The sequence below is a fragment of the Bactrocera dorsalis genome, chromosome 1 (genome assembly GCF_023373825.1).
Source record: "Bactrocera dorsalis isolate Fly_Bdor chromosome 1, ASM2337382v1, whole genome shotgun sequence".
NCBI classification, from domain to species: Eukaryota; Metazoa; Arthropoda; class Insecta; order Diptera; family Tephritidae; genus Bactrocera; species Bactrocera dorsalis.
Window position 1 is genome coordinate 41,393,670 of NC_064303.1, and position 27,413 is coordinate 41,421,082.

Consider the following 27,413-nt stretch of genomic DNA (forward strand, 5'->3'; position numbering starts at 1 on the left):
TGAAATGAATATAAAATTACTGTCAATGTTAATCAATCTGAAAGATACACATATATTTTTGTTTATTTTCAGAGACATATTAAGAGGTTATGTAATAACATAAAAACAATAAAAAGTTTTACTTTCTAATAGTGCTTTGTATCCAACTAACGAAGGCATCTACACGGGTGTAAACGCCGGGAAAACCTTCTTGTCCACACGGTGTGGGACCAAACGAAACTACACCTACCAAAAAGTATGCTTCCCTTCCATTAACCGATTGAGCAAACATTAGAGGTCCGCCAGAGTCACCGCGACATGTGTCAATACTTTTCTCACCGCCCGCACACATTTGACTGTTGCCCAACTCGATTCTAGTGTAACGACGGTATTTTGCTTTACACCTTTCCAGATTTTCACCTCTTACTAACGCTTTTAATTTCTTTTGGCTACTATTGGATGTTTCTGTTGCACCCCAACCAGCAATGTCCATAGTAACGCCTTCATAATTACTTGTTGAAGAGCTTGGCAAGCAAATAGGACTAATGAAAGCATTGAAATTGACTTTTTCTTGAAGACGCAGTAAGGCTATATCATATCTTTGGGTTCTAACATCGTACAGCGGATGGCATATTTCTTCCTCAATATTTATATTGATATGTGGATTCGAACAAAGTTTATTGCCCTTGCTATCAAATTGGCAATCGAGTTGTGTTTCTAAGTCCCATTCACCCAAACGAACTCCAGTTAGCCGCCAATGTGCAGGGAGTACACGCTTGCTAACACAATGTCCTGCCGTTAAAACGTAGCGGTCGTTAATCAGACTAGCACCGCAATGAAGACCTTCGGCACCGTTTCCTGCAAAACGAAAGAAACTAAATTAATTATGACAAGAAAACATTTTACACTCTTGCAACATGCAAGAATCAAAGTCCGAGAAATTCTTTCAGGTGCTGGCAAAATTATATCTATTTTGTGGTAATAACGCATCCTATTAACATGCCACGCACCCACTAATCACCCACTATCACCAATCTACCATACGAGGTGTAAGTAGGACTTTAAAAAAGAAAACATAACAAATGATTTTTTCGGCAAAATCAATTTATTTTATTCAAAATAGTCTCCTTCTGCTTCAATACAGCTTCTTGCACGGTCCAAAAGTATGTCGAACGAGGCCCACATGTTGATCGTCATTTATGTCCTCATGACCACTTTGAAAACGTTGAAACCACTCGCTTCGGATAGGCAATCATCGCCATAAACTTGTTTCATCACTTGAAACGTTTCGGTAAAAGATTTAACAATTTTAAAACAAATTTTAATATTGGCTCTTTGTTCGAAGCTCATTTTTGCACCGATAACATAAACATACTGACACTTAAAACACAATAATTTAACCGCCATCAGTGATCGGATTTAGTTCAAATATGCGCCGTTTCGTTCGATAACCTGTTTCCATCTAGATGGCAACTTCATAATACCCCCCTCGGAGAAGCCCCCCTCCTTATTTCCGGAGAACTTGGTCAGCCACTTTTCACAAACCTCTTTTGAGTTCAACTTTACACCAACAAGGGCGTTCGCCATGGACAGGGGGTAATTACTTAGCGCTATGTCCGGTCTATATGGGGGATGCGATAAAACCTCCCATCCGTGCTCCCGTAGCTTCTGACGCGTCATCAACGAAGGGTGTGGTCTGGCGTTGTCCTGGTGGAACACTACACCCTTCCTGTTGGCCAATTCTGGACGCTTCTGGTGTGGTAAAATTAAGCGTCTGGCCATGTGGGAGCAGCTCATAGTGAACGATTCCCTTCCAATCTGGTTGGCCATTGTTTATAACGATTCACCGGCCTTTAACCGCGACCGTTTCGCTTGATATTGTAGTATGTGATCCAGTTTTTGTTGCCAGTCACCATCCGCTTCAAAAATTGGTCGAGTACGTTCCGATTCAGTAGCATATTGCAGGCGTTGATTCAGTCCAGAAGGGTTTTTTGCGTCAATTCATGCGGCACCAAAACATCAAGCTTTTTTGTGTATCCAGCCTTCTGCAGATGGTTTAAAATGGTTTGGTGATTAACTCCCATCTTCTGGGCGATATGCCACATGCCGCTCTAACTCGATGTTTTCCATGATTTGATCGGTATTCGTCGTTACAGGTCTTCCGCCGGCTGGCTTATCCATGGTGTCGTTTTCACCCGCACTGAATCGTCGAAACCATTCCTCCGCCGTCTGAAGGGATAGAGTACCATCCCCCAAAATACCATTAATCTCACGGAACGTTTCTCTAGCGGAGTTGCCTTTAACGAAGGAAACTTTAAAATAGCGCTAATTTCGGCGATAGTGAACTCCATACTTACACGTCTGTAACCATTGAACGCAATATCCAAACTAATTATGCATAGCGTCGTTTTGTAGGTTATGTCAAGACCTTTCAAAGATGTATAGTATTGGCAGATAGGAGCTCTTTAGCGCTTTATACAATTGTACATAGCCGCGAAATTCAAATATAAAAAAGGAGGAAGGGAACTTAATAAAACGTTTCTTTCATATGTACATATCTATTTACTTGGTGATTTATTGCACTGTTAGTAGCTTTCGACATAACTATTATATGGAGGGTGAACGTGGTTACCATCCAATTTCACCCATTTTAGCACTGTAATAGGAGGAGTTAGAAAAAGCGGGTTTGGTTGATTTAGCTATAGAAATTTTTAAGATACGTTCAGTAAACTTAAGGGAGTGTGGGACTTTTTTATTAAGTTTTAAACTGTAGAAGCCCTTCCATATCTCAATACTCTGTAACAATGAATTCTGCTAACAGCACAGTGACCTATTTCCGGACATCCTTCTTAGGATGCTAAAGAATACGTGAACAAAGTTGTATCAAGATATCGCAATTTTTACAGAAGTTATCGCTTGCACGGACAATCAATTGCGGTAGAACCACATTGCGTGAGAATAAAAATACCCAACAATACATAAGTGCGTTAGTCTAAACAGTCCTTGGTAAATAGTGAAATCAAGGGAGAATTCTCCGACAATCTGATTTCCATGGTCGAATAGCTCGAAGCAAAATATTTAGTTTTTATGAAGTTAAAAAGCTAAAATTCTAAAATATAAACATAAAAAATTTGATTAAATTCTATGAAAGTTGTATGCATATTTATATACATATATTAACGTGCTGCTACAGATCTATATGTTCGTGAGCCCATCTCTACAAGCGACAACTTGAGTAAAAAATATGAAATCTTGGTAAAGCTACATACCTGCTTCTTGGTACTATAAGAAGATAGGTATTGCAGAGTAACGGATTCGAGCCATTGCCACGGTCACAAAATTCCGTGGAATCAAAAATTTATAAGTGCTAACTAATATAAAACTGTATTTCGGTACAGTGTAGCGTAATAGGAAGAAGTATTGGCAGTTTAATTTTTTTAACTGACACCGGTTATCTTTAGACGAAATCCTATATATCATATACAGTTCGCAAATTAAGTCACCAATTTTGGTGCAAGGTTTTCAAACATCAAATAACGAAGTTGATCTTATACCTCACATGTATGTATATCGGTCAATATGTGAGTTATATTAATCAAATTCAGAGAGCTTTTCTTTCTATTTAATAATAGTGGATAAATTTTTTTTTAAATATTACAATTAAGCGCTGCAAATGAATTAATTTAATCTTTTGCCAAACTTTATATCCAAATGTATAGATTTCTGATCCTCTCGCTGAAGTGGTCCTCTTAAACTCAATATATTTTTACTTCATTGTCTACAAAATCCCAAAAATCTAATTTTTAATCCAAAATTTTGTAATAAAAATTCGCAAGCATAAATGCATGCAAATCATTTGGGAATCTATAATACCATCCAATAAAACACCAATTGAAATCAATTCACAGCTTCGCCGAATAATGATTTTTACATTTCAACGTAAGTTTGAATTTTTACCCTAAATTGGCAGAACTAGCAAAAATATAATGACTGTTCTAAAAAGTGTTGATTTCGGTGCATAAAGTTTGGAATCAGTGAAATTAGGGACTATATCGGAACGGAAAGCTAAAATAAATAACCTCATATTGAAACAGTTTTCCATTCTAATGAAATATTCTTTATTTATACTTGAAATAAATTATCGTAATATATTTCATACTGGATTTAAAATCTTATTTTAAATTTTCATTTAAATGTTCTTACCTTTAGCGTATATAAGTAAAGCCGTCCATGGAAATTCATCAATATCTGTCGCAGTTCCACCAAAAATTCGTCCTGTTAACGGAATTTTTCCACAGTTCGGGGGCAAAGATAATTCTCCACGATTATTGGTCGGAGGATCGGGGCAGCATACCTAAACATAGGTAAACATTCATATATACATATATGTATTTGTAATATTAAATCGCTCATTTGCTGCAAGACCGGCATAAGTCAAAAAAATCGATTCTCCAGAAAACGCGTTTAAAGTTTTCAACTGACTACAACCTTACACGGTGACTCCAACCTTACACCTTCTCAAGCGGAGCATATAAGAGGTATTCATATGAATTTTTCACTCAATATGAAGTATGATATAACGAACAATTCTGCAGCATTAACTCAAAAATCACGTTTTTTGATTTATGCCGGTCTTGCAGCAAATGAGCGAAATGGTATACAGCAATAATACGATTAATATAGCATATTTGCTTTAATTGGATTGACTTTTTCAGTATATAACCTGTAATATTAATGCAAAATATGATTTTTAGTAAACCCTTTCCTTTAAAAGAAACGTGTACATATTTGCATATTTGACAGCTATGGTCGATTAGTTTATGAGATATAGGATTTTGAGTTAAGAAACTTGTGTTAGTTCACAAAAAATGGATCACAAGAAATTTCGTGTTAAAGCCAAGATTTGGATTGATCAATATTATTTGGACTTTGCACTAGGAAAATCAACCGTTGAAAATTTGTTTGTTATCTTTGAATGTGACAAACTGACCGACGGAGGATGATGAGGACAGTAGACGCACTAAAGAGGCTGTTACCGACGAAAACATCAAAGAAGCCCCCTAAATAATGTCGGATGCTCGTAAAGTGAAGTTGTTCGAGACAGCTGAGACCCTAAAGATACCAAAGGAACGCATTGGATATATTGTGAGTGAATATTCAGGAATCCAATAAAAACAACAAAGTATTTCTGATTGTGATTAATGTTTCAAACTCTTTAATCGTAATAAAACCGAATTTTTGGTCGATATGTGACAATGGATGAAACATGATTCCATCATTTCACACCGGAGTCCAATCGAAACGTCAGCAGAGTGAACTGCACATGATGAACCAACCCAAAGCATGAAAGACGATAAAGTCGGCTGGCAAGTTTATGACATCAGTATTTTGGCATACATGTACTTGTAATATTAATCAACTAAATTCAAAAGGTGAAACACCATTAACACTCCTTAACATTACATTGTGTTATTTGAGCGTTTGAAAGGTAAAATCGCCAAAAACGCCCCCAGTTTAAGAAGAAGAAAGTGCAGTTTCATCAAGATAATACACCGTGTCATAAATCAAGGAATACGAGGTCAAAATTGGGTTTCGATATGCTTTTACATCCAACGCGATTTAGCAATACTGAAGAGGTACATATGTGAGAAACTGAAGCTTAGGGTGAATGTATTATAAAAATGGTATTGGAAAATTTTTTGATCGCTATAATCGCCTTTGAAGATAACTACCTGGAATAGTAAATCAAATTTTACCATAGAAATAAGCTCTTATTTATGTATATCTATTAATAAAAATAAATTTTGCTGCACCCCTATTTTTGGCATTGTTTTAATAATGTAGGATGGTTTTATTTATTGTAACATATAATTTAAGCTTTGAGATGAGGATAATCCTTTTACCTGTCGATTGCCTTGTCCACACACGCTTTTGGTCAAGAAGTTTCTCTCACTTGCCGATAAATCGTCTTTGACTAATGGTAATAATGAACTACATTCTAAGATAGATTTGCAACGTCCTTTTTTGCCATTTGGAGTTTCGCATTCATCTGTGAAAAATACATACATTTTATAAAAACAATAGAGCTGTTGCTTATTTTCTTCTATGTGCTGTAGTAGTTATATTTTTTGATTATTTTTGTCCAAATCATGAAGATCCTTTATATACTTTTGACTTTTTTCTGTTCTCGATAATTCGCGACTTTCTCAAATAAATGTACTTTTTCCTTCTCAAAAATAGCAGTGTTCATTTGAAATCAGCGTAGAAAGAAATATAAATAGGCGAAATTATCTACAACTTTGAAGTTACGACTGTCAACAGTGACGCGGGTGCCTAAAGGCAGCTCCTTTTCGTGCTGTCAAAGGCAGCTTTGAAATTGACGAAGAGGTGGTGTGTGTCGATTCCCTTTTCATGGCGCATGGTGAATATCTGGTCAGTTGTTGATACATACAGTCTAAGAAAATTTATTTTTATTCAAATACATAAAAGCCTTGCAGAACGGATTCTGTTTGCAAAACTAGATATTCAGTGGTCACCATTCAGAAAAATTGCACGGTACGAGTATATTGCTGTCAGATGTATTTAAAAATACATATTTTGTTTGTTGAAAAATGTTCTCGGCTCGGTTACGAGTATGTCAAAATTACGCCAAAACCATGCTGCCCTATGCTAGCGATGAAATGTATTGATTTGGTTCTTATGGCAAGATATTTATCCAAGCAAACTGGCAAAGAAATAGTTCGCTGATAAAGCCAGAAGAGTGCTTGAATAGTCCGTCCAGTCTCCCGACTGAAAATTGATGTGCAAATATGGAATAGGACGTCGCTAATAAGGCTCCCACAAATATTAGGGAGACGATAAAAGCAGCACTCTGATGCCAAAAATTTGTGTAATCATTGTTAAAGCGCAGTGCTGCGGTTTAATGCAATATAGATCGTGCCACAAAACATTAGTTTATTCTACTTAATATTATTTTTGCTCAAAATTAGTATATCTAAAAATTCGTTTTTGCTTTTTTTTGCTAGTTTTTTCTAGGGCACTCCTATTATTTTAAGAAAGCTACATATTTTTATTATTATATAATTTCAATATTATAATTTACAAGTAAGTACATATATAACATAAATTTGGGTTTTTTGTTTATATATATTCATTATTAATTATGTAAGATAGAAACAATAGATTCGAAACCATTAAGTCACATTTACAATAGCCACTCTTATTATTTTCATAACTCTATGCAAATTTTAAAGCACACCTACAAATAAAAACATGTAAATCCAGATATGTAAAAAAGAAATTTAATAACTAAGGAAGGATTAATTTCGGGTGTAACCGAACATTTTATACTCTTGCAACTTGCAAGAATCAAAGTTTGACAAATTTCTTCAGGAAAATATGGAAGTTGGGCGTAGTATTGACCCGGTTTTATCTATTTTTGTCAGTAAGAATTACTAAAAAAAAATGTCCCTTGAATTTCATTAAGGTACCTCACATACAATCACCAATCATAAAGAATAAAGTTAACCAGCTGTTCCAAAATTCCGGGTATAAAGTCATCCGGAAGTTTAAAAATTTTTATATTAGGTATATTTCTTTGAAAATAATTCAGCTTAATACCATAGGTAGATGAAATCATTCGTTCCACTAGTAGCCATATATCCATTATATTGACTTTTGCTCCTCTGAATACGATATTTTAATTTTTAAGCTAAGTTATATATTGCGCAAATGCATAATATTTTATTCCGAAGGTTCGGCGTATGTATTTTTTGTGTTTTTTTACCTGATCCTCCACCTAATGACTTATGACAGCAAACCTGAAAGTAAAAGTAAAAAAAAACAGATATACTTGTAGTAATATATAATGCATTTTTGCAATTTTCTTAAAAAAGCATAAAGCTAACTTAAACATATATACATATATGTATGTATGTACATATGTACTCGTATGTGAATATAAAGTTTTATAAATATATGTATTTATATATCATATGAAAATAAATTTATAAAGATGGCTCTAAATCGTTGGACGTTTTATTTCCAACAATTGTCTGATATGAGAACTATGCCATCACCACGTACACCATGCACAGTTTAGCAAAGTATTTTTTTCCGACACATTTCATATATAATATACATATTATGTACTCTTTAGCTTTGACACGAGTCAAAAAGTGTTTGTTGATTAAAATTTATAAATATTGAAAATGATATCAATGTTTATAAGTAGGTATATTAATATTTTGGATGGTCTCATTAAAAAAATTCCTTCGATATTCTTATATGCCAACGTTTGTTTATCGATGCAAAATTATAACTAATACAATATATGTATTAGGAATGTAAGTAGTTGATGCAATATAATTTTAATCGCCTATAATTAACATTTTTTGAATTTGTCAATAGTTTTTATACCGGTCTAAATGAATAAATATGTTAGTACTCACCAGAATATTTTTACCAAGTGAACCACATCTGCTCTGCCTTAAAAATATTATATCATTATCTTCTAAATTTGGCTTAACGGCCATGTTATATAGTTCAGTGCATTTATTTATTAGCATACATTCGCCGGATTTACCGTTTGGCGTTTGACAAGCTCCATAACCCGTTTCTGTTTAAATGATAAATCAATTTAAAAAATTCATATGTAGATGGATTTACCTTTGTAATTAATATATATATATATATATATTGTATATATGTATACTCATCAAAAATTAAATTTATGTGGACTGCTAAAAGATCTCGATCTTTTGTCTTAAATCTAGAAATATTTTTGCCAATAGTATGTCATGATGCCAAAACTAAATAAAATTGAAACAATCGTATTCCTAGCCTACATACCTAATATAATATTTTCAAACTTCCGGTTGCCTTTATAACGTACATGTACATATGTATATCGTCTAATATGTATGAATACTGGTATATAAATACATACTATAATTTAATACAGCAAATTAACGACATTTACAGTGGTCCAATTGCTTCAGGTTTTAAGTGAGAACAATTTGATACAGATGCAAATTCTTTCTCATAATCAGGTTTGAGTTAAGAAAGTCCCAATTCTTGAGAACGGCTTGGAATCGACAAATTACGGTGTTCAGAAACATTTGCCTGAATGGCAGCAACTTATCAATACTTCTAGTGGTCCTTTGTTTTATTGTCACTTGAACATTATATAAAGAAAAAACACAGGTGGACGATTATAACGACTATAAAATGGCAAAAGTGCACAAAAAATTGTAATTGGAGAATGATTATTTCGATAACAAAATTTAAAAATTTGTAAATGTTGTTCTTGCGTATACCTTTCCATGATGAAATTGTAAGCATTACTGAAACAATGAAACAAATTAAAATGTATAACATACTCGTAATAAAAATTGCCGAAATTACACTTAGGAATCATAACTTCCTTATTGTCTTTGGACAGGATATGTCAGTCAGTGTGTGAGTTATGTTTATTAAATTTCATCTAATTTCAAATCAATGTTTTGAAGACGTTCAATTCCATTTCCATGAATTGACAATGATGATTTCGGTTAGTTTTTGATGAATTCACGCACAGTTTCGATGGAATTTCCGGTTATCACGGATTTTGATCGCCATTTATGTCCTCGCGACCACTTTAAAAACGTTGAAACCACTCGTGCACTCTGCTACTGGGTAGGCAATCAATTTTAAAACAAAATTTAATGCTGGCTCTTTGTTCTAAGCTCATTTTCGCACCGATAACACAAACATATTGACACTTAAAACGCGATAACTTCACTACCAATGAATGAAATGTCATGAAATTCTCACTGGACAATCGATAAAGATAGCAGATTCTAACGCACTAGTCGACATATAGATGGCGCCACCAGGAGTCGCTAGATTCAAAAAGTTCTGTTTACTATGGAACGCAACTTGTATGTAATCCGTAAAGACCTTATCCTAAACCCAATATACCCTATATAGTGTTTTCCTATTTTTCCGACCATGTGGACATTTTTTCTAAACATAAGCAGTTAAGCGGTGAATAAATAAGTAAGTTGCTGTAGTCCTTTCTCTAAACCTCTTATCCATAATATAATGATTCCCGATCTTCTGGGTGAAGTGTTCCCCATATACCGCATATATTATTATACCCTGAACAGGGTATATTAAGTTTGTCATGAAGTTTGTAACACCCAGAAGGAAGCGTCGGAGACCCTATAAAGTATATACATAAATGATCAGTATGTTGAGCTGAGTCGATTTAGCCATGTCCGTCTGTTTGTCTGTCTGTATATATTCGAACTAGTCCCTCAGTTTTTAAGGTATCGTTTTGATTTTTGCAAACGTCATTTTCTCTTCAAGAAGCTGTTCATTTGTCGGAACTGCCGATAACATATAGCTGCCATACAAACTGAACGATCGGAATCAAATGCTGGTATGGAAAACTTTTGCATTTGACAAGATATATTCACGAAATTTGGTACAAATTGGATTACTATCTATGCCAGTGGTTCCCAAACTTATTTTGTCTACCGCCCACTTTGAGAATAAATATTTTTTAGCGCCCCCCTTTTTCCCCTATTTAAAAACCACTATAACTTCAAATTAATTAGTGTTACCTATATACATATTTATATTAACGGAGAATTCTAAACGAAACTTTTACTATAACCAGCAACTTGAAACCCGAGCGTAGTAGGTAACATCAGGGTTCTCATTTACTACTCCGTAGCAGCAAAATTTCTAGAATTATTGCTATGCTATCGCTACCGCTATCACTTTTCCGGGAGCCACAGCATAGTCGTAGCATAACAATGTAAAAGAAGTGCTCTACTCTGCTCCGAGTTTTGTTAGGTAAAAAACTATAGCTGGAGCGGGAGCAAAAAATTAAATTCTGCGCTATGCTCTGGCGTAGCGGTAGCAAAAAATTGGGAGCGGTAGCACAGCAGAGCTGATGAAAATTTTCATGTGCTACAACTCCCGCATGTGTTTGTTGTTTTTTTCTTTTTTTGCTATTTTTTGTCATAGTATTTGAATTAATTGAATAATTCAAACAAAAAAATGTTATGCAAATCATTTTGGCACTTGTTGCGTCAAGTGACTTTATAAATCTAAAATCAAATATTTTAAGAAATATATTAATAAAGTCAATTAGATAATAATTGAATAAATTATATATATATTTTTTTTATGTAAAATATTTACCATTTTTATATTACCAAAAACATCATCTATTCCTAATGTATTACAATACTCAATTCTATGAATTTTCGAAATTAATTTTAACTACATTACTTTCCCCTTTTTTATATACATTAGGGTGTTTTTTTTTAACTATTATTTTTTTCAGTTTCCTTGAAATGTTTAGCCCTAAATATTAACATTAAAAACTGGACCAAGGCATGTAAAAATTGTCCATAGAAAATACACGACAATCCTGATTTCTTATCTTTAAATTCCTACAGATCAGAGGTATTTTAAGGCATCGCTTGACTTTAGACACATGTTTCTCAGAATTGTTCACTCTACAAAAGTGCCCACAGCAACAAAGTCGAAACTCACACCGGCGAGGTATTACGGGGCTCTAAACTTGATTTTTCCAAGAAATTCGCATTCGCACGAAATGTGAAGAAGAAGAGTGATCAATTCTGAGAAACATGCGTCTAAAGTCAAGCGATGCCTTAAAATACCTTTAAAGATAAAAAATCAGGATTGTCGTGTATTTTCTATGGACAATTTTTACATTCCTTGGTCCAGTTTTTAATGTTAATATTTAGGGCTAAATATTTCAAGGAAGTTTTTGTATGGTATTTCCAAGGTAAATAAATGGTAAATATTTTACATAATAAAAAAATATATATGTATAATTTATTCAATTATTATCTAATTGACTTTATTAATATATCACTTGACGCAACAAGTGCCAAAATGATTTGCATAACATTTTTTTGTTTGAATTATTCAATTAATTCAAATATTATGACAAAAAATAGCAAAAAAAGAAAAAAAAACAACAAACACATGCGGGTGTTGTAGCACATGAAAATTTTCATTAGCTCTGCTGTGCTACCGCTCCCAATTTTTTGCTATAGCTACAGCTATAGTTTTTTACCTAACAAAACTCGGAGCAGAGTAGAGCACTTCTTTTACATTGTTATGCTAAGGCTATGCTGTGGCTCCCGACAAAGTGAGAGCGGTAGCAAGAGTAAAATTAAATGCTATGGGAGTAGCGTAGTTTTTCAAACGCTGGGTAACATACAATGGCGCTTAGGTCTCAAGTTAACTCTTACGGGCTCCACCTGCCAATAAGAATGATTATTGAAACACAACTTTATAGTATTAAAACATAGAATCTTTTATTAAAAATAAAACTAAAATAATCGATCCATATATAAAAACTAATGTGAAGGATGAAGCTGATGCTGTTTAATAAGTTTGTTAATATCAGGTTCCAATTTACTCAAGAACAGTCGCAAGTCGCCACGTTCGGTAACAAGCAAACGATTTCTATTTTTAGTAAGCAGTGTTGTCACAGCACTAAATCCACGTTCACACAAATATGACGATGGGAATGCTATCAAGAATCGTTGAACGATTGACCACAATCCAGGGTACAATTGCGAGATCGGTTTTTGTATCCAATATTCTTGGTAACCATTTTTGAACTTGAGTTTTATTTCCTCGTTTGTTGTCAATTCTATAAGTTCTTCTTCCAGCTGAGGTGACATTGCTGTGTTGACATTTCAAAACGGATCCAACACCCAGTCTAGTATTCCCAAGTTCAAAATGTCCTGGTATCGTTCGGTGAAGTCAATGTGGAGGTTTTCCAAATGTTGGCAGTAGGCAAACAATTCGTCATTACTGCATGATACTGATAAATTCGGAAAATTGTGAAACTCACGTCTGCCCAGATTTTTTTTGTGTAGAAGCAGTTTGGCTGCGAAAGCAGCAACGACGTTTTTTGTTTTAATTAAATTTAGTTTATCGCCTTGCAGTTGGGGATTCAATTTATACAGGTCTGTCATGTAAGCTATATCATTCTTTGATGTTATGAGCTTGTCTTGAAATTCTGTATCTTTAGTTTCCAAGAACTCTATAACAGAGTCAAACAGGTTGTAGAATCGAGTCAGACAATTGCCTCTTGATAGCCAACGAACTTCAATATGAAACAGCAAACGATTGAAATCCTCGTCATTAGTAACAGAAAGCTGATGAAATAATCTATCATTCAAAGAGCTGTTGCGGATTTTATTGACTGCTTTGATGACATATTGCAGTGATTGAAATAGTTTTTCACTTAAGTTTCTGGCAACTAAATGTTGTCTATGAATAACGCAATGTACACCAAGGACATCTGGAATTTTATTTTTTAAGTGCGCTATTAAGCCTTTATGGCACCCTATCATAGCCGGAGCGCCATCCGTAGCAATTGAAATAATATTTTTCAAAGGAATCTCTTTCTCATCGCAAAACGTTTCCAATATATTGAATATGGTTTCACCTTTTGTATCGGTCTCTAAATTTCTAGCAAATAATAGTTCTTCACATATTTTCTCATATTTAATAAACCTCACGTAAGACAACAACAATGCGTCATTAGTTGGTAAAGTGGACTCATCGAGCTGAATTGAGAATTGGCCTGTCCTCAGGTATTCGAAAAATGATTCTTCAATGTTTTCAGCCATTTCATCAATTCGTCTTTGCACAGAATTATTACTCAAAGGAATTTTTCGGATAATATAGTTCAAAAGCTCAAAACGTGCGCTACATCACCTACCTACCCGACGTCATTTCGCAAGCGATAAAATAAATTTTTGAAGAGCTCTAAGCATGTGCTACATCATCTCGAACCTACCTACCCTACACCTTTGCGCAAATGATTATATTATGATAGCAAATGCTCACATACAGATTTGGCAATGGCAATAGCAATACATCTGACAGTTAGTATTCTATAAATTCTATCCTGTCGAGATGCCCCGTTATGAAACAGAGCGACCGATTGACATGATTTTCATTTTTTCTATATTCAATAAAATAGGACAGATATGTATATGAAATACGCGGAGAGAAATATAGAACCGAGTTTGAGCAATCTTTTAATTCATATTAATTGATGTTCAGAAGTTGTTGTTGAGAGTGGAGAGCTCATGTAGTCGTTGTCTAAGAGGCCTCCTAGCTAAATAAAATTACAAATAACCCCCCAGGCCTCTACACAACGCTCCCATCTTCTTTTTGGGTCTCTTACCGCCCCCCTTGACACCTGCAGCGCCCACAAGGGGGCGTTTTCGCCCACTTTGGGTAACACTGATCTATACTATACTATAATCTGAGAAAAACTTGTTCAGATCGGATTACTATAGCATATGGCTTCCATACAAACTAAACACATAGTCACTAAAGGAAAGACACCTGTGAAGAGTATATTAGCTTTGGTGCAGCCGAAGTTAGTGTTTTTTCTTGTTTTTATATATTGCACATTCGTACCACATATGTACATATGTATCTCGGGCACGAAGCATGAAGATGGAAGCTTATGGGTTTATGACCTATCATAAAGACTAGTAAGATAACAAATATGATTGTAATTCACTCACAGTTTCGTAGAATAATGAATGTTGAATTCTTACGCAAATTTGTATCCTCTTGCACATAACGGTTGTTTGTATAACCTAAAACTTTTAGGCATAGACGTGATGTTGTGTATATATAAATAATCAGGATACCGAAACTAGTTGAACTTCGAGTCAGTCCGTCTGTACAAGCGATGACTTAAGTAAAAATAAATATATATTGATGAAATGGGAAACGGTTCCACCAAGACATTTCTGCTATGGAGAAACGGTAAAGGCAAGTGAGTGCCAGTTTGCTTGCCGATTACTGCTGGACATTGTTAAGGAGTACTCCAAAAACAAAATATCGCCGAACAACATCGATACTCTTTGATTAATAAAATAATTTTATATATGAGTATTATAATATAACAATAATATAACTATCGCTGTTTTTTTTAAATCCTCATAGCAAAAAAACTATAGGTGATAGAAGAAATCTGTAAGACCTCCACTCCGTTGGTTCGCCAGGTCCTTGGCTTCGCTTGGATTAACCAATTGGCGCCACGTAGCGAAAAGAAGAATCGACTGGCGCGCTGCTGTTAACTCGGCTATAATCGCATAAGCGGTGCCTACGCCAATTAAGAAAAAGAAGAAGAAGATTCTGCCTTTGTGGCAATTTTTATATAATAAATACTTTGTTCTGTTCATATCACAAAAAACAAGTTTTTTGTTTACCAGTGTAATTTCTTTAAGGGGCTATACCAGTGTAACACTTTCTAAAAAAAAAAATTTTTATAGCTTATATTTTCACAAATATTCTGTGAAATCGGGAAGGTCGTATCTGGAATAGTTTTTAGATGACAGCGTATAAACGTATATAAGTGAAACTTTAAACGCGTTTTTCTCGAAACGATATTTTCCAAAATTGCTGGCGTCATAACTCAAAGAGAAATTAACCGATCAACTTCAATACATTTGCTATGCAATGACCTACGATCTTTTTGATTGGTTGAAAATTGTCAATCTGGCGACCATTTTTTACCTAAAAAACGATGTTTTTTTTTTTAATTACGCCATTTTGTTAATTTTTGACAATTTTCAAAGATCGTAGGTCATTATATAGGAAATATCTTTAAGTTTACTAAACTTTTCAAATTTTTTTGTTTCAGCTACTCATTCGGCCAGAATCATGCCAGCAGTTGGGGCACTTTTTTTTGGCACCTCCGAAAACAGCCCATAACTCCGTTATTTTTCAACATTTTTGTAAAAAAAATCTTAAAATATAGCTGAAAATATACTTTATTACGTTCAAAAAAGTTCGAAATATTCAATCGCGTACTTTCTCTGAGATCTGGTTTCATTGGTATAGCCCCTTAATAATAAATGTACATGTTTCAACGCTCATCTCGCAGCTTTGAAATAGACAAAGAGGTGGTGTGAGTCGATCTTCTTTTCACGGGCCTTTTTAAAGATTTGGCGCCTGGTGAATAGCAACATTGATAAGGTCCATCCAGTTTGTTGATGTTGCGCTTTAATCACAATATACTCGATAGAATCTTATATGCGATCTCATCAACATCTAATCAGTTCTTCGCCGGCCGGCAATCCATCGTGCCCAGCTGTTTTGTTGTTCTTCAGACGGGTAATTGCTATTGGAACTTATTGTAAGGCATCTTTGGTCGCAACGTCCTTCTCTTCCGTCGGGGCGTGGGCACAAATCAGTGATATATTGAAGAACTTCGCTTTGGTGCAGATTGTGGCTATACGTCTATCCTGGACTCAGCGACACCGGAATACTTAAAGCGTTTGCCATGATCGTCATCAAAAGGAGGGTGTTCCATCCGAGGCTGTTGCTTCCTCTTCATTCTCACTTTACCTCGCCATCAAAACAATGTTAGTTGGCTAACTAGAGGATACTTGGTCTAATACCAGAATTCGTGAGCCATATGTAAAACAATCGTCTCTGCCCACTCCCAAGCGAATGGCGATCAGAGAACTTACCTCACTTACGTGAACTTCTACAAATGACGCCATCCTGCACAGGAATAAATCTAAAGACGTGATATCACACGATCTTGGTGGCCAATCGACCGGCACAAAACGTGAAATTATCTGCTTGAATTTTGACTAATTTCTACAATGCAATAGTACACCCACAGATTTTAAATTTCCATTTCTGGTAAATCTTAAGATGTTGAAAAAGAAAATGTACATACATATACAGTGAGTTCAAAAAGTGTTCACGTATAGTAAAAAATTGTGCATTGCAGCTGCTCATTAGAAAAATAAACATTCAAATTAAATTTTTATTTACGAGAAGTAAAGTATATTTAATTAAAAACTTTTTAACATAAACAAGCACTTCATTCAATAATCTCTGGTTTTATGACTGCTTTAATACGGTCCGGCATATAGTTAATTAGATTATCTAAAATTTCCGAAGAGAAGCTGTTCCAAACTCGTTCAACTTGAGCCCAAAATTAATCTATGGTTTTTGGTGTTTCTCTTTGAGCAATTAACCGTTTTTAACAATCGCAAATAAATTTTCAATAGGATTCATATCGGGTGACTGAGCTGGCCACTCCATCACCCGAATTCCGTTATTTTCTAACCAAGATTTTGTAATGCGGGCGGTATGTTTAGGGTCATTGTCTTGCATGTATAACAAATCACCAGGTTCACATCCAAAAATCTCAAAACTAGGGATAAGTGAATCCTCTAGAATACTAATATAGTTCGTAGCCCTCATTATTCCGTTAATTCGACGCAATTTTCCCACCTTTCCGCCACAGAAACAACCCCACACCATGAGTAAATCACCTCCGAATTTAAGTGTGCGCAGCATATTCCTATCCGTGGGACCGCATCGCTTGTCATACCATGTCCAAATGCGTCCATCTGAATTAATACGATTAATTTTCGTTTCGTCAGACTAATTTGAACTGTTCGCTTGTCCAGTTTTTGTGTTCTTTTGCAAATTTCATCCTAGCTGCTTTGTTTTTCGCTGACATGTAAGGTTTTTTAATCATTGGTCTTGCACGCAAATTGGAACTTTTCAGCGAATTTCGAATGGTATTGTTGCATACTCTAGTGCCTAAAGATGAGAATAACACTTTGTTAGCCTCCACTGCGTTTTTAGCTGCATCAGTCATGATAAAACGCCGTAAAGTCCTTTCTGTTTCAGGAGTGAGCTTTTTAGGCCTGCCTAACTTTTTGGGTGGTGTGTTAATTTGATCTTGTTTTTTTATTTTACTGATCACACCAATTGATATTTTATGTTTTTGTGCTCTAACTGAAAGCCCCTCCTGCAAGTCCGAACATACAGCTTTTCGCAAAATGAGGTTCAGTTTTTTAGTCATGTCTGAAAATTGAGCAGACTTGATAAATGACCAATTTTTCGAACTTTAATTTTTGTGACAAACCTTAGTGAATGTGAAATCCCTCGCATAATAAAGTTATTAAAAAATGCTGACAACTATTTTGTAATAACGGAACTATTTACATACCACGTCACATCAGCTCAGAAAGTGTTCACGTGCACTAATGCCTTGAACGGTATTTATTCAAATTTAAATAAACATGGAAACCAATCGTAGTGGGCTTTGAAAACTAGAATGTCGATGCAATATAACAGTAATAAATATTTCTTGAAATGTTGCCATATTTGAATGAAATTCAATGAGAGAAGCATAATGTGCATTACGTGAACACTTTTTGAACTCACTGTATATATGTATATAAGAATTTCTGTGACTCGTACTCGTATTAATATCTTATTACCCAAAATCTCACATTATGTTAATTTCCTCCGTCTTAAGTTCGGCAAATTTGTGCGAAATTTAGATATGTATGTGTTAAAATATCTTCATAACATTCGTATCGCTTACACGATACACTTCATTCTCGTTTCTAATTTTTAAAAGTGACTTTTGTAAAATTTAAGGATGTACTACTTCAGAATTGCACTTGATTGTTTTTTTATTTTCATTCGATGAATGTTGAACAAAACACTATCAGGATGGAGGAGGATGGAGTCATGTGTAGAAGTTCACGCAAGTGAGGAAAGTTCTCTGATCGCCATTCACTTGGGAGTGGCCAGAAACGATTCTTTTACATATGACTCAAGCAGCTCACGACTTCCGGTCTTTGACCAAGTATCCTCTGGGTAGCCTAAGAACATCCGTTTGAAGGCGAGCTAATGTGAGAAGGCGAAACATCCCCTGCATAGGGTTGTGCGCTGGGTTTGGGACCCGCCAAGTAAAAAAACACCCCCAATGAAAAAGCAAACACAGCCTCGGATGAGAGACCCCCCTTTTGATGACGACCATGGCAAACGAAATAAGGACTATGATTTGAGGGCATGCACCTGGAATGTCCGGTCCCTTAATTGGGAAGGTGCCGCTGCCCAGCTGGTAGATGTCCTCGTAAAGATAAAGGCTGACATCACCGCCGTCCAAGAAATGCGATGGACGGGACAAGGACAGAGACGAGTAGGTCCTTGTGACATTTACTACAGTGGCCATATAAAGGAGCGCAAGTTTGGTGTTGGATTCGTGGTGGGAGAGAGACTCCGTCGCCGAGTACTATCATTCACTCCGGAGAATGAACGTCTAGCCACAATCCGCATCAAAGCGAGGTTCTTCAACATATCGCTGATTTGCGCCCACGCCCCGACGGAAGAGAAGGACGATGTGACCAAAGATGCTTTTTATGAGTACTTGGAGCGTACTTATGAGAGATGCCCCCGCCACGATGTCAAAATCATGCGTGGCGACTTCAACGCCAGGGCGGGCAAAGAAGGTATCTTTGGCACTACGGTCGGTAAATTCAGCCTCCACGAGGAAACATCCCCAAATGGGTTGAGGCTGATCGACTTCGCCGGGGCCCGAAATATGGTTATCTGTAGTACTAGATTCCAGCATAAGAAGATACATCAAGCTACCTGGCTGTCTCCGGATCGAAAAACCACCAACCAGATCGATCATGTTGTGATAGACGGAAGACACGTCTCCAGTGTTTTAGATGTGCGTGCGCTCCGAGGTCCTAACATCGACTCGGACCACTATCTTGTTGCAGCTAAGATTCGCACCCGCCTCTGTGCAGCAAAAAACGCACGCCAACAAACACAAGGAAGGTTCGACGTCGAGAAGCTGCAATCACAACATACAGCCGAACGATTCGCTACTCGGCTTGCACTCCTGCTCTCTGAGAGCACTCGTCAACAACTCGGTATAAGGGAACTGTGGGACGGCATTTCAAACTCCTTACGTACAGCTGCAACCGAAACCATTGGTTTTCGGAAAGTGCAAAGGAACAGCTGGTACGACGAGGAGTGCCGTGTCGCAGCGGAGAGAAAACAGGCTGCCTACCTCGCAACGTTACGATCGACCACAACACGTGCGGGATGGGATAGATACCGAGAGTTGAAGAGGGAAGCGAGACGCATTTGCAGACAGAAGAAGAAAGAGGCCGAAATGCGTGAGTACGAACAGCTTGATAAGCTGGCCGACAGGGGTAATGCTCGAAAATTCTACGAAAAAATGCGGCGACTTACAGAAGGTTTCAAGACCGGAGCATACTCCTGTAGAACCCCCAAAGGTGATCTAGCCACCGATGCCCAGAACATACTTAGATTATGGAGGGAACACCACTCCAGCCTGCTGAATGGCAGTGAAATCATAGTACCAGGAGAAAGTGAACCCGCTTACCCAATCGATGATGACGGAGCGGACGTTCCATTGCCCGACCATGAAGAGGTTCGAATAGCAGTTGCCCGCCTGAAGAACAACAAAGCGGCAGGGGCAGACGGATTGCCGGCCGAGCTATTCAAACACGGCGGCGAAGAACTGATAAGGAGCATGCATCAGCTTCTTTGCAAAATATGGTCGGATGAGAGCATGCCCAACGATTGGAATTTAAGTGTGCTATGCCCAATCCATAAAAAAGGAGACCCCACAATCTGCGCCAACTACCGTGGGATTAGCCTCCTCAACATCGCGTACAAGGTTCTATCGAGCGTATTGTGTGAAAGATTAAAGCCCACCGTCAACAAACTGATTGGACCTTATCAGTGTGGCTTCAGACCTGGAAAATCAACAACCGACCAGATATTCACCATGCGCCAAATCTTGGAAAAGACCCGTGAAAGGAGAATCGACACTCACCACCTATTCGTCGATTTCAAAGCTGCTTTCGATAGCACGAAAAGGAGCTGCCTTTATGCCGCAATGTCTGAATTTGGTATCCCCGCAAAACTAATACGGCTGTGTAAACTGACGTTGAGCGGGACCAAAAGCTCCGTCAGGATCGGGAAGGACCTCTCCGAGCCGTTCGATACCAAACGAGGTTTCAGACAAGGCGACTCCCTATCGTGCGACTTTTTCAATCTGCTGCTGGAGAAAATTATTAGAGCTGCAGAACTGAACCGAGCAGGTACAATCTTTTATAAGAGTGTACAGCTGCTGGCGTATGCCGATGATATTGATATCATCGGTCTCAACACCCGCGCCGTTAGTTCTGCTTTCTCCAGACTGAACAAGGAAGCAACGCAAATGGGTCTGGCAGTGAACGAGGGCAAGACGAAATATCTCCTGTCATCAAACAAACAGTCGTCACACTCGCGACTTGGCACTCACGTCACTGTTGACAGTCATAACTTTGAAGTTGTAGATAATTTCGTCTATTTAGGAACCAGCATTAACACCACCAACAATGTCAGCCTAGAAATCCAACGCAGGATTACTCTTGCCAACAGGTGCTACTTCGGACTGAGTAGGCAATTGAAAAGTAAAGTCCTCTCTCGACGAACAAAAACCAAACTCTATAAGTCGCTCATAATTCCCGTCCTGCTATATGGTGCAGAGGCTTGGACGATGACAACAACCGATGAGTCGACGTTGCGAGTTTTCGAGAGAAAAGTTCTGCGGAAGATTTATGGTCCTTTGCGCGTTGGCCACGGCGAATACCGCATCCGATGGAACGATGAGCTGTACGAGATATACGACGACATCGACATAGTTCAGCGAATTAAAAGACAGCGGCTACGCTGGCTAGGTCATGTTGTCCGGATGGATGAAAACACTCCAGCTCTGAAAGTATTCGACGCAGTACCCGCCGCGGGAAGCAGAGGAAGAGGAAGACCTCCACTCCGGTGGAAGGACCAAGTGGAGAAGGACCTGGCCTCGCTTGGAATATCCAATTGGCGCCACGTAGTGAAGAGAAGAAACGATTGGCGCGCTGTTGTTGACTCGGCTATAATCGCGTAAGCGGTGTCTACGCCAGTAAAGAAGAAGAAGAAGGATGTACTACTTCAGAATTGCACTTGATTGTTTTTTTATTTTCATTCGATGAATGTTGAACAAAACACTATCATATGATTAGATATAGGGCGTGAGGCCATCGCTCTTCTGCTTACTCCTGCACTGTTTCACTATAACAAGAAGTACATATATACAAGTACACATATGTAGTATGTGTAACGATATAGGATGCAGACGCAGAGACTGTGAAGATGTTATTACATCATACGTAACTTTGTATGTATGTATATTCCTTAAGTGATATACGAAGTCAATAAAAATGTACATTTCAATTTAACTCTGCCATTATATTGTTTTCAGGATAAATGATATTCTTGAACGAGCAGAGTTAGAGTTGCTATGTGCATAATTTTTTTGTAAAAAATTTAAAAAATTTTGTAAATCGAAATAATTTTGAAGACTAAACTAAGTCTTTTAAATACAAAAGTACTTCATAACATCTCTGATACAAACTATTATTAATTGCTTACAGGTAAATCAGTATATTTCTTTTTAGGTTTAATGTTTTAAACTGTTTCAAAATACCATGACCATTTTGAACCAACTTTGTCACCAAACATATGATTCCAAGTTGGCGTAAGCTTGTATGTTGCAAGTGTATAAGAAAATATTACTGTGATCAAATTGAATGGCGAATTTTGTCCATTTCATCTCCTTCAAAGTAATCTCTTTCCGCTGCAATACACTTATGCCAACGAATTTTCCAGTCATCATAGCACTTGGAAAAATCCTCCGTCGTGTTGGCTATCACAGCCTTAATCGATTCAGCATTTATATCCTTAATTGAGTTAAAACGGTGTCCTCGGAGTTGGCAAATGAACTTGCTGAATACTTGTAGCTAGAAGTTACATGAAAGTAAATCAGGCGAATGCGGTGGATGCGGCACGATATTAGTTGAAAATGTGGCGAAATAATCACGAATAATCAACGCAGTATGAGATGGAGCATTATCGCACTTTTTTGTTCAATAAATTCACACATAGTAAAGATCGAATTCACTTTTAGAGCCTCACAAAATGACGCGTATCTCAAATACTCGTACTAATGAATATGTTGATGTGAAAGTTAGCATAGATGTCACTAACAGTACTACCAACTTTCAGAAAAAAATACGGCAATAAAAACCGTCAAACAGAGATGAACTAAAAATAAAATGAAAGTTGGTATTTCTTATATTCGTGAAAGAGTTAAACTTGAAAATAATCAAATATCTTCTTCTTCTTATTTAACGAAATATCAGTGAATCAAATAGTATGTATAATCCGGATGGTCTAAAAGAAGGGCAGATGTGCTTTGCAAAATCAAAATCGCTTTATTAAGTTTCTCTTCAAAAAGTAGTTATGAGGAGTCAGATCTGGTGATCTGGATGGTCATTTAATTTCACTAGTGTTCCTATCAGTTATGAAGTAAGGGAAACAATTAAGGAAGGACTTAGTTTGATTGTACAGCTGAACGTTTTATGCTTCAAGGATTAACATATTTTTTCAAGGATTAAGTGGCACACCTAGTGTAATGGCCTAAAAAAAGGTGATTTTTGGGAATTTTTATTATAAAAAATACTTTATCAATAATTTTAAAATTTTAAGAATATATTTACTTATATATGTGTCAAGAATATACAGTGAAATTTTTGAAGAAAAAAATTAAATATTTTTTAAGTTATAGTCGATCTCTTAAAGGTCCTTCACTGCTGCAGTGATTCCGGCCTTCTCCGTGGATGAAATCTAAAAAAAAATTCTCGTTAAACTAGATAATATTGTCTGTACAATGACCTACGATAAAAAAAAATCAAAAATTGACAATATGGCGGCGTTTTAAAAAAAATCGTCGAATTTTACCCAAAATTTTGGTCGTTTTTGGCCTGCCAAAATTCGATTTTTTGATCAGATCAAATATCGATAGGCCATTGTACGGAGAACTATATATAGAACATGTAAAAGAAATTCGATAGTGATCGGATCGTTTGTTTTTGAGTAATCACTGCAGCAAGTTCGAAAAATGCTGTTTCGAGAAAAACGCGTTTAAAGTTCCAATACAACTATCTAACTGCCGAGCGGCTACTCTTTTAAATGGCTGTAACTCAAAAACTGTTTCAGATATCGGTTTGAAATTTTAGAATGTTATTTTTAAAGATATAGCCTATCGAAATATGAAAAATTTTGATTTTTTGAAAATTTCACTCTAGGTGTGCCCCTTAAAACCAGGGAAATATTATTGGAACTATTCGACAAATTTATGAATGGATCACAAACAATTATATTTGGCAGAGGACTTGAGTACACAGCTATTTATAGATGTTTACGATCGTTTCATAAGTCGACGGGGTATCTGTACCACTTTATACAGTGATAATGGGACTCAACTTGTAGGCACCAGTCGTCAAATGTAGGAAGATTTAAAGGCTTGGATAGCAGCACATGCTCAACAGCATCTGGTAGCTGAAGGTACATGTTGGAAGTTCATACCACCTTCCGCTCCTCATCACGGTGGTCTATGGGAGGCAGCAGTTCGTTCAGCTAAAAAGCATCTGCTGAGGGTCATGGGCGGTGAGACGATGCATTACACTGAATTGTCTACTCTCCTGACTCGCATCGAGCCGTGTCTAAATTCGAGACCACTGATAGCTTTCTGCGATGATCCAGAAGGAGGGGTAGCTCTAACACCGGGTGATTTTCTGATCGGACGACCACTCAATAGTCGTCCAGATCTTCCATTGCCTCAAGCTCCAGAAAATCGTCTTCGATATTGGCAACGCTTCCAGAAAATGTTGGAGCATTTTTGGCGCCGCTGGCAATCCGAATAAAAGGGAACAAATGAACCAAATCGGAACCCAATGTTCAGCGTGGAGATGTACATAGTTCTTATACGTGGTGAAAATTGGCCACCATCGGTTTGGCGTATGGGATGGGCGATTGACGTTCACCCGGGCAGTGATGGCCTGATACGTACCGTGACCATAGAGTACAACACCAATCAGATGGACATCCTATTAAGCAGCGGTGTCAGCGACCGGTGCAGAAGTTATGCCGCCTAACAGGTCTTACAGAAGAATTACTGAACCGCGAGGGTTCAGCCGGGTAGGATGTTCAAGATTTAAGTTCTATAGAATGCAGTCCTGCGTATAATTAGTAAGGTCACATACCAATACCAGTCAGCTGATTGCTGAATGATTGAGGACACAAGCCTTTAGCCTTGTATTCGTAGACTAGTAGTTTCACTCTAACTTAGTGAATTTAAATATGTAAACTAAAGACATGCATATAAGTATGTACATATGTATTATCCAGACGTGCTTTTTTTAATTGACAAATTCAATACAACTTTTGTACACTATATTAGCGGGATTCTGTAACCAGTCTCTAGTCTCTATTTGAGACATTTTGAGGCAAAGTCTCAATTTGAGACTAGTTACTATTCGCTAAACAGTCTCTAGCGTTAGTCTCAAAATATTGAGACCTGGTAGTTAGCCGGTCACAAAACTAAAAAGAGCTCTTGTCTGCCATTTTGAATATACTGAATAGAGATCATCATAGATATTAATCGATTGTCGTATTTTTATAAGTTGTAAGCAGCTCAAACACGAAAAGGTTAAAAATAAATCAATTTTACATAAATTTCGTAAATATTATGAAACAAAGTCAACATATATTCTTATTTTTATTGATAACTATGTTTTTTGACGATGTTATAGAAAATTTAATATTTGTTATCGGCATATTTATTTCCATTGAAGTGTAAAAACATCTCTGAATGATGAAATGTAATAGATTTTGTGACTGTCACTTACAGAATAGCAAAATCGTCTCAAGTCTCAAAAATTGTCTCTAACTCAAAATCTCAAATTTAGAGACTTGAGACTGTCTCACATTACAGAATCGCACGGTATATTAGTGCTGTGTTAAGACCGATACCAAAGATACGAAATTGAAGAGATTGGTGATAAAAGTGAAGAGTAATTACAAAGAAAAGGTCAGTCATAAGCCCACTTATTCGCTGGCTTCAAAATGTATGGTCCGCTTTCGGCTGACTTCGAAAACGTACTACTGGAAAATATCGATGCGGTATGAATGCAGTATTTATACATCGTCGGTATGCAATGTTAAAATAAAATAATTTCATTACAATTTTTTATTTCAGCTTCACGAAAATGGAAGTACAAATATTTATTTGCAGAACGTTACACTTTGTACATACATACGTACTTATGTATGCATTGCAATTGACGTTTTCGAAGTCAGCCTTATGTCAAATTACAGAAACTAATGGAATTTCGTCGAAATTGGAAATAAATTTGATAACTGTGGTTATTACTTTACTTCGAGAATTCTAAGAAAGTTTAAATACATTATATGGAAATGCAAATCAAAGAAATGGCAAATAGCGATAATTTCCCAATACAAAGCAAACAAAATACCGAAATATACACTTGTTTGGCCTACCTAAACCTATGTACATACATATACTCGTATGTACAGTTATGGACAATAAAATAGAATCAAAAGTGTTGCTTTGAAACAATATCATAATTTTTTTGAAATTTTTCATCTATGTAGTAACTTTTCGGCATAATAACAAAGGCAATAATATGTACTTTTAAAAAAGAGGAAAAGATAGCATTGTCGAGTTTTACAGTTAACTGTAATTTAAAAAGTGTAAATAGCATGCCTCGTGCTTAGTGACAAAATAATAGAATCAATAGCGAAATAGTTTCATAAATGAAAAATGTTCAATTTAATAAGCGTAAAAAGTAGTTATATTGACTGCGCTGTATATGTACTTATATGTACATATAAATATGTATACACTAGCCACTCGAAAATTGTAGCTAAACAAGTAAGAAGAGGCTAAGTACGGGTGTAACCGAACATTTTATACTCTCTCATTTCACAAAGATCAAAGATGAGACATGGTGCCATCACAAAAATACACTCCCTGAATTTCTATACTTATCATTATTGACCGATATCTTAGGTAAGAAATCACTGTGGTCCACATGTTTGGTGTCTCGGTCCTTAAAAAGTTATTGTCCGCTTTCATAATTTTTCTAGACTAATAAATAGATTATAAACTTTTGTTTTTCTCATTTTCGTACACAATACACAATAAATAATTGAATAATTGAACATTCTTTACTAACCGTATACCACAATTTCAGACTGGGGTATGTACTATATATAATTGTAGACATAAACAAACTCACATATGTATTACTAATGTCAGTGAATGCCTTCTGGTTATTATAGGTCAAATGCATATAATTTTGTGATAAGACATTGCTAGCTGTGAGAGCTCATAGCTTATTGTTTATACAATACACAAATCTTACCTCCAGAAACTGCACCGTAAACACTAAAAGTTAAACCAAATAGAACTGCTATATTTCTTAAGGAGTCCATTTTTTAAAATCCAATAATTATTACGTAGATGTATATGGTTTTATTTTTAAAGGGGGAAAAAAATATTGGGAGCACTGTTTTTAAAAACCGACTTCTATCGGCGGTTTGTAATTGTAAACTGATTGATGTCACTTCAAGTAAATATGAATTAAATCAACTTGATCGTAATAACATGA

The 27,413-nt window shown here is 36.3% G+C and overlaps 1 protein-coding gene across 1 annotated transcript; it reads right to left on the minus strand.

Moving 5' to 3' along the window:
• On the minus strand, positions 1-27,360 carry LOC105232915 (serine protease easter). Its single transcript, XM_049445854.1, has 6 exons — positions 27,168-27,360; positions 8,430-8,596; positions 7,766-7,799; positions 5,883-6,028; positions 4,183-4,333; positions 1-837 (listed from the first exon to the last, which is right to left on the minus strand). The coding sequence occupies exons 1-6, from the start codon at positions 27,235-27,237 to the stop codon at positions 119-121; spliced, it is 1,287 nt and encodes a 428-aa protein (XP_049301811.1). The 5' UTR covers positions 27,238-27,360; the 3' UTR covers positions 1-118.
• Between the last annotated feature and the right edge of the window lie 53 nt (positions 27,361-27,413).

What these genes read in the sequence shown, in the direction of transcription:
- LOC105232915 (XM_049445854.1), bottom strand. Translation starts at nt 27,237, where the DNA reads ATGGACTCCTTAAGAAATATAGCAGTTCTATTTGGTTTAACTTTTAGT. An exon ending in TTACGGTGCAGTTTCTGGAG is followed by an intron (nt 8,597 to 27,167) that starts GTAAGATTTGTG and finishes TCATTTAAACAG; the next exon opens with AAACGGGTTATGGAGCTTGT. An exon ending in GTGGACAAGGCAATCGACAG is followed by an intron (nt 4,334 to 5,882) that starts GTAAAAGGATTA and finishes ACCTATGTTTAG; the next exon opens with GTATGCTGCCCCGATCCTCC.